Genomic DNA, 16280 nt, shown 5'->3' with positions numbered 1-16280 from the left:
CAAAAAATTCAATCTAGTTAGTCAGACACAACCTTCCTTTAACAAATCCATGCTGATTATCCTTGATTAATCCGTGACTTTCTAAAAGACAGTTTATCTTGCCCCTTACAATTGATTCCAATATTTGCCCACCACCAAAGTTAGACTGACTGACCTGTAATCATTTGGTCTGTCTCTCGCTCTCCTTTAAACAAAGTTACAACGTTCGCAGACCTCCAATCCTCCAACACCACATCTACATCTAGTGAGGACCAGAAAATGATGGACGGACCTTCCGCTATTTCCTCTCTTGCTTCTTTTAACAGCCTGGGGTACATTTCATCCGGAGCTGGTGATTTATCCACTTTCAAGGATGCTAATCCCCTGAATACTTCCTCACTCTCTATGTTTATCACAATTAATACTTCACACTCCTCCTTAATTACAATGTCTTTATCGTGTTGCTCTTTTGTGAAGACAGACACAAAGGGCTGGATTTTACCGTGGGCGGATGGGATTTCGCCACCGACCTAAAAGTCGGTTGCGAACCGGCTTCTGCCGAGCCCGGGGATCCGTCCCGCATTTTACGGGTCTCTGGGCTTTAATTGTCTTGAGGCGGAACTTCCACCCGCCTGAGGGAGGAAGTCCCGCCTCAGTGAGCTGCCGGCCAATCAGTGGGCCAGCAGCTCTTAGTCCCAGCAGCACCACTGGGAGCGGTGGCCACTGCTGGGACTGCAGCCCAGCCGACCGGATGGATCCATAAGTTGGGCATGCTTTACCAGGGAGATCGGTCCTTCCCTGGTGAAGCTGCAGGGAAGGACCAGGGGGGAGGGGGCATCTTGGGTCCCAGGGATGGGTTGGGAGGCAGGGGCAGCCCTCAATCGGGCACCCTGTGCCCAACTGCCATGGCCTTCCCCAGAGCGCGGAAAGGTTGGCAGCTATTGCTGGGTGGCTTTTCACGTCCCCAACATGCCCGCTTGCCACAGGTAAAATAGCCATGGAGGCAGGCTAGGGCCCTTAAGTGGCCCACATGTAGGTTACCTTTTTGGTCTTTAATGGGCCCTATGCTTTCCTTCTTTATCCTCTTACTCTTAAGGTATTGATAAAACATCTTTGGGTTCTCCTTGATTTTACTTGCCAATATTCTTTCATACTTACCTTTGCTTCTTTGCTTTCCTAATTTCCTTTTTGATTTCATCTCTCCACTTTCGATACTCTTGGCTTTCAGTGGCATTGAATTCTCGGTGTTTAACATAAACTTTCCTTTTCCGTCTTATCATACCCTGTAAGCTACTTGACATCCAGGGGCTCTAGATTTAGCCATCCACCCTTACTCTTTGGGGACCATATTTACTCTGAACCCCTGAATCTCTCATTTGAATGCCTCCCACTGCTCTGACACTGATTTAACTTCAAGTAGCTGTTTCCAGGCCACTTTTGCTAAATCACTCTTCAGCTTAGTAAAATTGGCTTTGCCCCAGCTGAGAACTCTAACTCCTGTTCTATCCTTGTCCTTTACCATCATTATGTTGATACTAACTGAATTACAATCACTATCACCAAAATGCTCTCCCACTGCCACTCCTTCCACCTGCCCAGCTTCATTACCTAAAACCAAGTCCAGAACCGCACCCTCTCTTGTTGAACTTGCTACATACTGGCCAAAAAGATTCTCCTAAATGCACCTTGTATTCTGTTCCCTCCATTCCTTTCATACTAAAATGATCCCAGTTAATATTGGGGTAGTTAAAATCCCCTACTATTACTGTCCTGTTGTTTCTGCACTTCTCAGAGATTTGCCTACATATTTGCTCTTCTATCTCCCTCTGACTGTTCGGGGGTCGACAATACACTCTCAGTAGTGTGACTGTCCCTTTTTTGTTCCTAAGCTCAATCTATATAGCCTCAACAGATGATCCTTCTAACATATTATCCCTCCTCACAGCTGTAGTTGCTTCTCTAATCAAAATTGTCATCCCCCTATCTTTTTACCCCCCCTCTCTATCTTGTCTGAAAACCCTGTAACCACTTCTGGCTGCAGATGGTTACAAATGCTTCAGCCTTGTCTTTTGCACTGATGTGCTGGGTTCCACCATCATTGAGGATAGGAAAGTTTTTGGAGCCTGCTCCTCTGGTTAATTGTTGAACTGTCCATTACGATTCAGGACTGGATGTGGCAGGACTGCGGAGCTGTGATCTGATCCTTTCGTTGTCAGATCGCTTAGCTCTATAACATGCTGCTTCCACTATTGAGCATGCATGTAGTGCTGTGTTGTTGATTAAACAAGTAAGAACATAAGAATTAGGAGCAAGAGTAGGCCATTTGGTTCATCGAGCCTGCTCTGCCATTCAATAAGATCATGGCTTATCTGATTGTGGCCTTAACTCCACTTTCTTACTTTCCCCCAGAACCCTTGACTCCCTTGTCAGTCAAACATCTGTCTAACTCAGCCTCGAATATATTCAATGACCCAGTCTCCACTGCTCTCTGGGAAAGAGAATTCCAAACATTAAAGACCCTCTGAGAGAAGAAATTCCTCCTCATCTCTGTCTTAACTGGGAGACCCCTTATTTTGAAACAGTGCCCCCTAGTTCCAGATTCCCTCATGAATGGAAACATCCTCTCAGCATCTACCCTGTCAAGCTGCCTCAGGATCTTACATGTTTCAATAAGATCGCCTCTCATTCTTCTAATCTCCAATGAGTATAGGCCCAACCTGCTCAAACTTTGACAATCCCCTCATCCCAGGAATCTGCCTAGTGAACCTTCTCTGAACTGCTTGCGATGCAAGTATATTCCTTCTTAAATAAGGTGACCAAAACTGTACACAATACTCCAGATGCAGTCTCACCAATGCCCTGTACAGTTGTAGCAAGACTTCCCTAATTTTATACTCCATCCCCCTTGCAGTAAAGGCCAGCTTTCCATTTGCCTTCCTAATTACTTGCTGTACCTGCATGGTGACTTTTTGCGATTCATGTACAAGGAGACCCAAGTCCCTCTGTACCACAGCATTTTGCAGTCTCTCCCCATTTAAATAATATTCTGCTTTTCTATTCTTCCTGCCAAAGTGGACAAGCTCACATTTTCCCACATTATACTTCATCTGCGAAATCTTTGAGCACTCACTTAACTATCCCTTTGCTGACTCTTTGTATCATCCTCTCAACTTGCTTTCCTACCTATCTTTGTACTGTCAGCAAATTTGGCCACAATACAGTTGTTCCCTCCATCCACGTCATTAACATAGATTGTAAATAGTTGAGGCCCCAGCACTGATCCCTGTGGCACTCCACTAGTTACAGTTTGCCATCCTGAAAATGACCCATTTATCCCGACTCTCTGTTTCCTGTTAGTTAGCCAGTCCTCTATCCTTGCTAATATATCACCCCCAACACCATGAGCTCTTACCTTGTGTAGTAACCTTTTATGTGGCACCTTATTGAATGCCTTTTGGAAATCCAGATACATCTACTGGTTCCCCTTTACCCATCCTGCTTGTTATATTCTCAAAGAATTCTAATAAATTTGTCAAATACAATTTCCCTTTCACAAAACCGTGTTGACTCTGCCTGATTATGTTATGATTTTCCAGATGTCCTGCTACTGCCTCTTTAATAATAGATTCTAGCATTTTCCCAATGACAGATGTTAGGCTAACTAGCCTATAGTTTCCTGCTTTCTGTCTCCCTCCTTTCTTGAACAGAGCTGTTATATTTGTGGTTTTCCAATCCGCAGGGATCTTTCCAGAATCTGGGGAATTTTGGAAGATTCCAACCAATGCATCCACTACCTGTGCAGCCACTTCCTTTAAGACCCACATATGCAGACCATCGGGTCCGGGGAACTTGTCAGCCTTTAGATCCATTAGCTTTCATAGTACTTTTTCTCTAGTGATAGTGATTCTTTTACGTTCCTCCCTCCCTTTTGCTGCTATATTTACTAGATAGACTTTCTACTAGATTTACGGTGATTTGTAGAAGGATTAGAGGGGACACGAGGAAAAACCTTTTCAGCCAGAGGGTGGTGGGTGTCTGGAATTTACTGCCAGGAAAGGTGGTGGTAGCAGAAACCCTCAATTCTTTTAAAAGGTGCCTGGACATGCACCTGAAGTGATGTCACCTGCAAGGCTATGGACCCAGGTGCTTGAAGGTGGGATTAGATTGGGCGGCTAGTTTTCTTTGGCCAACATGGACAGGATGGGCTGAATGGCCTCCATCTGTGCCGTAATTTTTCTATGGTTCTGTGGTTCTACTATTCTTGAGATGCTTCTTGTGTCTTCTACTGTGAAAACAGATGCAAAATAGTTGTTCAAAACCTTTGCCGTATCCTCATTTCCATTACTAATTCCCCAGTGTCACCGTCTAAAGGACCAATGCTTACTTTAGCTACTCTTTTCCTTTTTATATATTTGTAGAAGCTTTTACTGTCTGTTTTTATATTTCTTGCTAGTTTTCTCTCATACTCCAATTTCTCCTGCTTTATTTTTCTTTTAGTTATCCTTTGCTGGTTTCTAAAATGTTCCCAATCTTCTAGCTTACCACTAATCATCACAGCATTGTATGCCTTTTCTTTCAATTTGATACCACCCTTAGTTAGCTAAGGATGGTGCATCCATCTGGTAGAATCTTCCTTCCTCAATAGAATATATCTTTGTTGAGTATTATGAAATATCTCCTTAAATGTCTGCCACTGCTTTTCTACCGTCTTTAAACCTATTTTCTCAGTCCACTTTAGCCAACTCTGTCTTCTACCCTTGTAATTACCTTTATTGAAGTTACGGACCCACATTTCTCACCCTCAAACTAAATGTGAATTCTATTATTTTATGATCACTGTCGCCTACAGGATCCTTCACTATGAGGTCTTTAATTAATCCTGTTTTATTATACATTACCAGGTCCAAAATAGCTTGGCCCTTGGTAGGTTCGAGAACGTATTGTTGGCATCTAATTTTTAGGTATGCCTGGTGCTGTTCCTGGCATGATCTCATATACTGCTTATTGAGCTAGTGTTGGTCCCTTGGCTTGATGGTAAAGGTAAAGTGAGGGATGTGCCAGGCCCTGAGATTACAGATTGTAATTGAATACAATTCTGTTGCTGCTAATGGCCACTGCGCCTCATGGATTCCCAGTTTTGAGCTGCTAGATCTGTTCTGAATCCTATTTAGCATGGTGGTCGTGCCACACAACACAATGGAGGTTTTCCTCAGTGTGAAGACAGGGTCTTCACAAGGACTGTGCAGTAGTCACTTTGACCAATATTGTCATTGACAGATGCATCTGTGATAAGTAGATTGGTGAGGATGAGGTCAAGCAGGTTTTTCCTTCTTGTTGGTTTTCTGACCCCTTGTTGCAGGCCCAGTCAGGCATATATGTCCTTCAGGACTCAGCCAGCTTGGTCAGTAGTGGCGCAACCCAGCCATTCGTAGAGATAGACATTGAAGTCCCCTGTCCAGATCACAATATGAAATCTTCTAATAAGATCTCTAGATCCAAGGTGCTCTCCATTGTTCATGTTACTAACTAGCTTGGGTGGATTGCTGAATACAAAATCCTACACGGCCTCTGTTGTAATAGCCTGACTCATAATCTGTGTGGGGCAACAATCTGTCATTGGCTCAATGAGTTTTGTTGCATTCTTACCCCTTCCTGAATGGTCTACTGCTGAAATTCCCCATGATTAGTTCCTTACAATGTTCTGCTTCCCTGCTTGTCTGCTCCCTGTCATCCAATTCATCCTATTTTGATGGATGTGGTATTTATCAATTAATAATTTCCCATCCTTTTCATTATTTGGTTCTATCCATATTATTTCAACATTGTCCTGTTTTGCCACTATCTCCTACCTTTTGATGTCAATAGATAAATAAAGCAACACCAACACTTTCTTTTTCAGACCTGACTTTGTGAAATATTTTATACCCTTTAAGCTCCATTTTTGGGCATGCTCTGCTGTCAGCCATGTTCTTGAGATGCAAATAATATTAATATTCTCAATAATTTCCTTATATCTTATTATTTAAGTGGGAAATCTTTGATGCCTATGAGGACGTATTAGCAAAACAGATAGTCATGAAAGAGAAGCCAAAGCTACATACAACGAAAAAAGATGAAGTATCAAAGAAAAAAATTGCAGCTATTGAAAGCATGGTAAGTGTTCTGTCATATTTAACCCAAACTCTAATCAATACTTTACACAAGCTCTCTGGTGCACTAGTTCAGAATCATCCTGGAAAGCAAAAATAACCCTGGACTTGTTTTTTCCACTATTAATCATCTATTTAAACTCCTCTCCCTTGCCCCATGCACCCTTACCTCCAACAACAAATACAAGGAGCCCATGCACTCCTTTGCCACTAAGATTAAAACCATTCATTCAGTTGCCTTTGCTACTTCGTTCCTTCCATTTGTCCACCAAGAAAAATTTCCCCTAGGCTTCTTTCTGTTACTAAGACTTGTTCATGCATGCTTAGGTTTTGCTCATAAAGTTGCTGGACGTGCGAGCTGATAACAGTGCAGCTGGAGCAACAGAACATCTGAACCTGAGTGAACAACTGGGCAAACATTATATCTCGTTAACCAATGAGATTTAATACTCGGCATCGGTGTTTGGATGGGATGTCGACTAGGTTGCTGAGGGAAGTACAGGTAGAAGAGATGGAGCTGCTGGTCACAATCTTCCAATCGTCCTTAGATACAGGGGTGGTGCCAGAGGACTGAAGGACTGCAAATGTTACACACTTATTTTGAAAAAGGGGAGAAGCATAAGCTGGCAATTATAGGCTAGTCAGTTTAATGTTGGTGGTGAGGAAGCTTTTAGATACTCTGGCTACTATTAGTTAGATAAGAATGGAACTAGGCAAGTGCAGTCCATCCCAGCTGGGCAGCTGTGGAAAGGCATTGGAGGATGGTGTGGTCAAACCTGTCAAAGGCTGCAGTCAGGTTGAGAAGGACGAGGAGGTATAGGAGGAAAATTCCCTGAAAATGTTACCCCAAGATCTTTGGCTATGTCTGTATACTGTATGGATGCTGGCTAACATGGTTATAGTTAATAATTGTTTAGAAAAGTTTTGGTTATACACAATTTATAAATTTAATAATGACTTTTCAATACATTCTGTTTTCTGCAGAATGCAGAAGATCCAAAAAAACAATGAATGCTTAAAAGCCACTAAGCGGGATAGATTAAGATCAGGTGTAGCAGCTCAAAACTGGGCATCCGTGAGGCGCTGTAAGCTATCAGCTATCAACAGCAGCAAAATTCTATTCCACCACAATTGGAAAGCTGATCATAGAATCACAGAAGGAGGCAATTCAGCCTATCATGCCTGTGACAGCTCTTTGAAAGAGCTATCCTTTAGTCCCACTTCCCTTCTTCCAAATTACCCAGCAATTAAATTGGATGACCTCTGAAATGGGCGGTGGGATCTTGGTACATGATTAACCTGTGCTTGTTCATTGCAATGCAGGCAGCACATTAAATTTGTACTTTCTTCTCCTGCTCCTCCATTTCTTCCTTTTCCTCCTCCTCCTCCTTCTCATGCTGCTCAGCTTCAGGCCTGATAGGTGGTGCCAAGGGCTGTTCCTCACAATGGCCAGGTTGTGCAGCATGCAGTATACCACAAATATTGATGCCCATTCAGCTGAGTACTGCCAGGCTCCTCGAGAATGAATTAAGGGAGCTGAAGTGTTGCTTGAGGATGGAGATGGTGTGCTCTATAATGTTGCTTGTTGCAGCTTGACATTCATGGTAGGTTTGGTGTGCACCTGTGTGCTTGGTTCCGGAATGGAATCACAATGCATGTTATGAGGAAATAACCCTTGTTGCTCAGTCTTTGACTTTGACTTGCCATGGTGGTTCAAATCTAGGTGGAACATAGAACTGTTGCAGAATGAAGGATTCGGGACTGCAGCCAATATAATGGGCATTCGCTCACATGATGCACTGCCTTTCATTGCACACCAGCTGCACATTAAGGGAGTGAAGTATTTTTTGGTTCTTCAAAATAGCAAATTCACATGAGGAATGACATAAGGAAAGCCTGCAATCTGTACAAAACTTGCTCCCCCTGCTTGTCTCTGGCAAGAGAGCGTGAGACATCTGTGCTTCTCTGTGGCTCGATGCCTCAGTGACCTCCCTCATAGAGCAGAGTACTGCAAACTGCAAAGGTGTTGCTATATCTCTAGCAGCAGCCTGGAAGGTGCCAGATGCATAAAAGTTAGGAGCCATAGTCACTTAACAGGCACAGACAATGCTGTCCTTGCCCTGCTTTGAGGCTGCAGTTGTAGCTTCAGGAGTTGGCAGATTTTAGTCACAACCTCATTTTGGAAGATAGAGAGCGCAAGCATTGGGCTTCATTAAAATTATTCCCTGAAGAGCCTCAGCAGATGTGGCTTCCTTCTGTGTTTCCTTCTCCCCCTTCCTCTTTTAGCAGCTGGTCCTGCCCTGCGTGTTTCCCTTTATTCATATTGTTACGACCAGATGAGAAATGTGTCTAGGGGTCTTTTACTGTCTTCACCTGGTCTTATTGTAACGGGGTTTAATTTTTAAACACACTGTGTTTTGAGCTCCCCCTTGGTGCATCCATGTTCACTACTTTCCAATTAGAAGACAAAGAAATGAGCACAACAGGTTTTCTTAGATTCAAAGAAGAAAAGTTAAATTTATTAAACTTACTTAAACTCTAATTCGGTTAACGCCTATGGATATAGGACGCGCCCAAGCGAGCATGCACACGCGATACGCACAAGCAAATAGAGACATAAAGGAGCAGAAGAAAAATAAAGTAGAGAGGTTTGAGGCAGTCTCTGAAGTGGGTTTCTTGTTACTGTTTCTGTGTTTCCAGCTCGCCATATAGTCTTTGATTGTAGACAGCTCTTACTTTTTGTTGGGGCCCAGTATTCTCCTTAAACTTTGTTCACGTAGGAGACTTTACTCTCTTTGAGTTCACATGTCTTCAATGGGTCTTCCGTTCCATGAGAAAGAGATGGGAGAAGACAGGAGAGAGGTGTTCTCAATCCAGGAGCAAACAGCTTTTTGCCTTTCAAACACTCTGTGGCAAGTTAAAAAAAAAAGCCAGCCAGTCATGTGACTAAAATAGAAACAGAAAATGCTGGAAAAACTCAACAGGTCTGGCAGCATCTGTGGAGAGAGAAGCAGAGTTAACGTTTCAGGTCAGTGACCCTTCTTCAGAACTGGCAGATATAAGAAATGTAAAAGATTTTAAGCAAGTAAAGTGGGGGTGGGGCAAGAGATAACAAAAGAGAAGGTATTGATAGGACAAGGTCACAGAATAGCTGACCAGAAGGTCATGGAGCAAAGGCAAACAATATGTTAATGGTGTGCTGAAAGACAAAGCATTAGTACAGATAGGGTGTTAATGGACTGAAAACTGAACAGCCACAAGCCCAAACATAAAAAAGTGGGTAGGCACAGTCAAAACAAACAGAGCAAACTAATATAAAATAAACACAAAAATAAAAGAAAAAAGAAAAATAAACTGAAGATAAAAGTAAAATGCGGGGTCCGTCATGCTCTCAAATTATTGAACTCAATGTTCAGTCCGGCAGGCTGTAGTGTGCCTAATCGGTAAATGAGATGCTGTTCCTCGAGCTTGCGTTGATGTTCACAAGAACACTGCAGCAATCCCAGGACAGAGATGTGAGCATGAGAGCAGGGGACGGGGGGGTGTGTTGAAATGGCCAGCAACCGGAAGCTCGGGGTCATTCTTGCAGACTGAGCAGAGGTGTTCCGCAAAGCGGTCACCCAGTCTCCGTTTGGTCTCCCTAATGTAGAGGAGACCACATTGTGAGCAGCGAATACAGTATACTACGTTGAAAGAAGTACATGTTAATTGCTGCTTCATCTGAAAGGAGTGTTTGGGGCCTGGGATAGTGAGGAGAGAGGAGGTACATGGGCAGGTATTACACCTCCTGCGCTTGCAGGGGAAGGTGCTGTGGGAAGGGGACGAGGTGGTGGGGGTAATGGAGGAGTGGACCAGGGTGTCACAGAGGGAACGATCCCTTCGGAATGCTGACAGGGGAAGGGAGGGGAAGATGCCTTTGGTCGTGGCATCACGCTGGAGGTGGCAGAAAGAGCGGAGGATGATTCTTTGGATATGAAGGTGAATGGGGTGGAAAGTGAGGACTAGGGGAACTCTGTCGCAGTTCTGGGAGGGAGGGGAAGGGGTGAGGGTAGAGGTGCGGGAAGTGGGCCGGACACGGTTGAGGGCCCTGTCAACCACAGTGCGGGGGGGGGGTGGAATCCTCGGTTGAAGAAAAAGGAAGACATATCAGAAGCGTTGTCATGGAAGGTTTCATCATCTGAGCAGAAGTGTCGGAGACGGAGAAACTGGGAGAATGGAATGGATTTCTTACAGGAGGTAGGGTGTGAAGAAATGTAGTCGAGGTCGCTGTGGGTGTCGGTGGGCTTATAATGAATATTAGTAGACAGCCTATCCCCAGAGATGGAGACAGAGAAGTCGAGGAAGGGAAGGGAAGTGTCGGAGATGGACCATATGAAGGTGAGAGAAGGGTGGAAATTAGAAGCAAAGTTGAGAAAAGTTTTCTAGTTCGGGACGGGAGCAGGAAACGGCACCAATACAGTCATCAATGTTCTGGAAAAAGAGTTGGAGAGGGAGCCTGAGTAGGACTGAAACAAGGAATGTTCGACATATCCCACAAAAAGACAGGCATAACTAGGACCCATGCAGGTACCCATAGCAACACCTTTTACTTGAAGAAAGTGAGTGGAGTTGAAGGAACAGTTTTTCAATGTGAGAACAAGTTCAGCCAGGTGGAGGAGGGTGGCGGTGGATGGGGACTGGTTGGGCCTCCGCTCAAGGAAGAAGCGGAGAGCCCTCAGACTGTCCTGGTGGGGGATGGAGGTGTAGCGAGCTTGGATGTCCATAGTGAAGAGGAGGCGGTTGGGGCCAGGAAACTGGAAATTGTCAAAATGATGTAGGGCGCCAGAACAGTCACAGATGTAGGTGGGAAGAGACTGGACCAGCGGACAAAAGATAGGGTCAAGATAGGAAGAAATAAGTTCAGTGGGGCAGGAACTGGCTGAAACAATGGGTCTGCCAGGACAGTCCTGTTTGTGGATTTTCGGAAGGACGTAGAAGCGGGCTGTCTGGGGTTGTGGGACTGTGAGGTTGGAAGCTGTAGAGGGAAGATCTCCAGGGGAGATGAGGTCAGTGACAGTCCTGTGGACAGTCACTTGATGTTCGGTGGTGGGATCATGGTCCAGGGGAGGTAGGAAGAAGTGTCTGAGAGTTGGCGCTGAGCCGCTACAAGGTGGAGGTGGGAGACCAAACGCGGACTGGGTGACCGCTTTGCAGAACACCTCCGCTCAGTCTGCAAGCAGGACCCCGAGCTTCCGGTTGTTTGCCATTTCAACACTCCCCCCCTGCTCTCATGCTCACATCTCTGTCCTGGGATTGCTGCAGTATTCCAGTGAACATCAACGCAAGCTCGAGGAACAGCATCTCATTTACCGATTAGGCACACTACAGCCTGTCGGACTGAACATTGAGTTCATTAATTTCAGAGCATGACGGGCCCCCCATTTTACTTTTATTTTTAGTTATTTTTTCCTTTTCCTTTTTTTAATATGTTTTTTGTGTTTATTTTATTTTATTTCATCTTAGTTTGTTCAGTTTGCTTACTAAGAATAAAGAACAGTACAGCACAGGAACAGGCCATTCGGCCCTCCTAGCCTGTGCTGAACTTGATGCCTGTCGAAACTAAAACCTTCTGCACTTCCGGGGTCCGTATCCCTCTGTTCCCATCCTATTCATGTAATTGTCAAGATGCCTCTTAAACGTCGCTATCGTACCTGCTTCCACCACCTCCCCCGACAGCAAGTTCCAGGCACTCACCACCCTCTGTGTAAAAAACTTGCCTTGCACATCCCCTCTAAATTTTGCCCTTCGCACCCTAAACCTATGTCCCCTAGTTACTGACTCTTCCACCCTGGGAAAAAGCTTCTGACTATCCATTCTGTCCATGCCACTCATAACTTTGTAAACCTCGATCATGTCGCCTCACCTCCACCTCCGTCGTTTCAGTGAAAACAATCTGAGTTTATCCAACCTCTCCTCATAGCTAATACCCTCCAGACCAGGCAACATCCTGGTAACCTCTTCTGTACCCTCTCCGAAGCCTCCACATACCTCTGGTAGTATGGCGACCAAATTGCACGCAATATTCCAAGTGTGGCCTAACTAAGGTTCTGTACAGCTGCAGCATGACTTGCCAATTTTTATACTCTATGCCCCGACCGATAAAGGCAAGCATGCCGTATGCCTTCTTGACTACCTTATCCACCTGCGTTGCCACTTTCAGAGATCTGTGGACCTGTACGCCCAGATCTCTCTGCCTGTCAAGCAATACTCCTAAGGGTTCTGCCATTTACTGTATACTTCCCACCTGTATTAGACCTTCCAAAATGCATTACCTCTCATTTTTCAGGATTAAACTCCAACTGCCATTTCTCCGCCCAAGTCTCCAACTGATCTATATCCTGCTGTATCCTCTGAAAATCCTCATCATTATCTGCAACTCCACCAACCTTTGTGTCGTCCGCAAACTTACTCATCAGACCAGCTACATTTTCCTCCAAATCATTTATATATACTACAAAGAGCAAAGGTCCCAGCACTGATCCCTGCGGAACAGCACCAGTCACAGCCCTCCATTCAGAAAAGCACCCTTCCACTGCTACCCTCTTTTTTTTCATGTTTGTACTTGCGGCTGTTCAATTTGCAGTCCGTTAACACCCTATCTCTACTAATGCTTTGTCTTTCGACACACTATTAACATGTTGTTTGCCTTTGCTCCACGACCTTCTGGTCAGCTATTCTGTGACCTTGTCCTATCTACACCTTCTCCTTTCTTATCTCTTGCTCCACCCCGCTTTACTTACTTATAACCTTTTACATTTCTAATATTTGCCAGTTCTGAAGAAGGGTCACTGACCTGAAATGTTAACTTTGCTTCTCTCTCCACAGATGCTGCCAGACCTGCTGTGTATTTCCAGCATTTCTTGTTTTTATAACATGACTTAGGGGTGCAGGTTTCACTGTAGGTTAGGGTTTCCCCTCAACTTGGCATATGTGGCAACTCCTGCAGGACTCCACTGCATCTTTGTGGAGTTTTGGCCAGTCAAACTGCTGTCTTATGCAGGCTTTGGTCTTTCGTATACCAGCATGTACAGCCACTGTAGTCTCATGGGCTCTTCTTAATATTTCTCTCCGGTACCTCTGCGGCACCACTAACTGGTGAACTGCTGTCCACTCCTTGCCCTCAGGTCTGTGAGGAGGACTCCATTTCCTCATCAGTACCTCATTCTTTAAATAGTAGCAATCAGGGACTCCCTCTGTTTCACTTTCAGACTGGCAGCCTGTGCGAACTCTCGCAGTACTGGGTCGGCTCGCTGAGCCTCAACTAGGGAAAATCCATTGAATTCGTTCCCTGGCTCTCCTAACTTTCCAAAGAAAGTCTCGGATAGGCAGACCTCATGGTCATCTACCTGCCATGCCAATTCAGTCTCCTTTGGGGGAGCTGGATTGATCATGGCCTGATCCACGACACATTCAGAAACTCTTTAGGGGTCTGTCTCTTGCCACTGCCCTGTCTCTCTGACCTCCTGCGGTCTTTCTTTCACTACTGGGGGGAGCTATCACCGTCACCCCCACCAGATCATTACCTAGGAGCAAGTCAACCCCGCCCACAGGTAAACTAGGCAAATCCCGACAGTCACCGGTCCCAAAACTAGGTCGCACCCCAAGTGCACCCAGTGTGCAGGTACAGGCATACACTGCCCTCAAATACTATTCACCACCATTTTGGTGTTCACTGCACTCTCTGGCAGAAAGGTCTGGTCTTTTTCCAGTAAAAGGGATCTAGTAGTCCTGAGTCCCTGAGAATTACGATGGGCTTGCTTGCCCGACTCAAGGGATATGGGGTTACTGTCCCTAAAAGCATAAAACCTTGATAACCTTCTGGAATCCTATTAACATTTCCTGCACTGGATGTAGTGAGCTTCCTGGGTTGCACGCTTACTATCGATGAACTCAGAGCTTGGATTACTACTTGGAAATATGATGTTGTTGCTATTACAGAGATTTGGTTGAGGGAAGGGCAGGATTGGCAGCGAAATGTTCCAGGCCTCAGAAGCTTCAGGCGGGATAGAGGGGGATGTAAAAGGGGTGGGGGAGTTGCATTACTGGTTAAGGAGAATATCACAGCTGTACTGCGGGAGGACACCTCAGAGAGTTCATGCAGCGAGGCAATATGCGTGGAGCTCAGGAATAGGAAGGGTGCAGTCACGATGTTGGGGGTTTACTACAGGCCTCCCAACAGCCAGTGGGAGGTAGAGGAGCAGATATGTAGACAGATTTTGGAAAGATGTAAAGGTAACAGGGTTGTAGTGGTGGGTGATTTTAACTTCCCCAATATTGACTGGGACTCACTTAGTGCTAGGGACTTGGATGGGGCAGAATTTGTGAGGAGCATCCAGGAGGGCTTCTTGAAACAGTATGTAGATTGTCCAACTAGGGATGGGGCCATTCTGGACCTGGTATTGGGGAATGAGCCCGGCCAGGTGGTCGAAGTTTCAGTGGGGGAGCATTTCGAGAGCAGTGACCATAATTCCATAAGTTTTAAGGTACTTGTGGATAAGGATAAGAGTAGTCCTCGGGTGAAGGTGCTAAATTGGGGGAAGGCTAATTATAACAATATTAGGCAGGAACTGAAGAATTTAGATTGGGGGCGGCTGTTTGAGGGTAAATCAACATCTGACATGTGGGAGTCTTTCAAACGTCAGCTGATTAGAATCCAGGACCAGCAAGTTCCTGTGAGGAAGAAAGACAAGTTTGGCAAGTTTCAGGAAGCTTGGATAACACGGGAAATTGTGAGCCTAGTCAAAAAGAAAAAGGAAGCATTTATAAGGGCTGGAAGGCTAGGAACAGATGAAGCACTTGAGGAATATAAAGACAGTAGGAAGGAACTTAAGCAAGGAGTTAGGAGGGCTAAAAGGGGTCATGAAAAGTCATTGGCAAACAGGATTAAGGAAAATCCCAAGGCTTTTTATACATATATAAAGAGCAAGAGGGTAACCAGGGAAAGGGTTGGACCACTCAAGGACAGAGATGGGAATCTTGCGTGGAGCCAGAGGAAATGGGTGAGGTGCTAAATGAGTACTTTGCATCAGTATTCACCAAGGAGAAGGACTTGGTGGATGATGAGCCTAGGGAAGGGAGTGCAAAAGGTGAAGTCACACGTGATCAGAGGTGAGCTGGCAAGATGGATACAGAACTGGCTCAGTCACAGAAGACAGAGGGTAACAGTGGATGGGTGTTTTTCTGAATGGAGGGATGTGACTAGTGGTGTTCCACAGGGATCAGTGCTGGGACCTTTGCTGTAGAGGTCGCGAGTTTGGAAGGTGCTGTCTAAGGAGCCTTGGTGCGTTGCTGCAGTGCATCTTGTAGATGGTACACACTGCTGCCACTGTACGTCGGTGGTGGAGGGAGTGAATGTTTGTCGATGGGGTGCCAATCAAGCGGGCTGCTTTGTCCTGGATGGTGTCGAGCTTCTTGAGTGTTGTTGGGGCTGCACCCATCCAGGCAAGTGGAGAGTATTCCATCACACTCCTGACTTGTGCCTTGTAGATGGTGGACAGGCTTTGGGGAGTCAGGAGGTGAGTTACCCGCCGCAGGATTCCCAGCCTCTGACTTGCTCTAGTAGCCAGGATGTTTCTATGGCTACTCCAGTTCAGTTTCTGGTCAATGGTAGCCCCTAGGATGTTGCTAGTGGGGGATTCAGCGATGGTAATGCCGTTGAAGGTCAAGGGGAGATGGTTAGATTCTCTCTTGTTGGAGATGGTCATTGCCTAACACTTGTCAGGCGCAAATGTTACTTGCCACTTATCAGCTCAAGCCTGGATATTGTCCAGGTCATGCTGCATTTCTACACAGCCAGCCTCAGTATCAGAGGAGTCACAAGTGGTGCTGAACATTGTGCAATCATCAGCGAACATCCCCACTTCTGACCTTATGATTGAAGGAGGGTCATTGATGAAGCAGCTGAAGATGGTTGGGCCTAGGACACTACCCTGAGGAACACCTGCAGTGATGTCTTGGAGCTCAGATGATTGACCTCCAACAATCACAACCATCTTCTTTTGCATTAGGTATGACTCCAACCAGCAGAGGGTTTTCCCCCTGATTCCCATTGACCTCAGTTTTGCTAGGGCTCCTTGATGCCATACTCGGTCAAATGCTGCCTTGATGTCAAAG

At 45.4% G+C, this 16280-nt stretch overlaps 1 protein-coding gene across 1 annotated transcript in view; it reads left to right on the top strand.

The window, feature by feature from the left end:
• dnai1.2 (dynein, axonemal, intermediate chain 1, paralog 2) overlaps nt 1-16280 on the top strand; it is a 355371-nt gene that overhangs the window by 94948 nt on the left and 244143 nt on the right. The window contains exon 9 of the mRNA XM_068031491.1: nt 6007-6132. Coding sequence (XP_067887592.1) covers nt 6007-6132 — 126 coding nt within the window. The remainder of the gene's footprint in view (nt 1-6006; nt 6133-16280) is intronic.

Source organism: Heterodontus francisci, chromosome 1 (assembly GCF_036365525.1).
Source record: "Heterodontus francisci isolate sHetFra1 chromosome 1, sHetFra1.hap1, whole genome shotgun sequence".
NCBI classification, from domain to species: domain Eukaryota; kingdom Metazoa; phylum Chordata; class Chondrichthyes; order Heterodontiformes; family Heterodontidae; genus Heterodontus; species Heterodontus francisci.
Note: the sequence above shows the minus strand (reverse complement) of the source record. Positions and strands in the feature narration are given on the sequence as shown.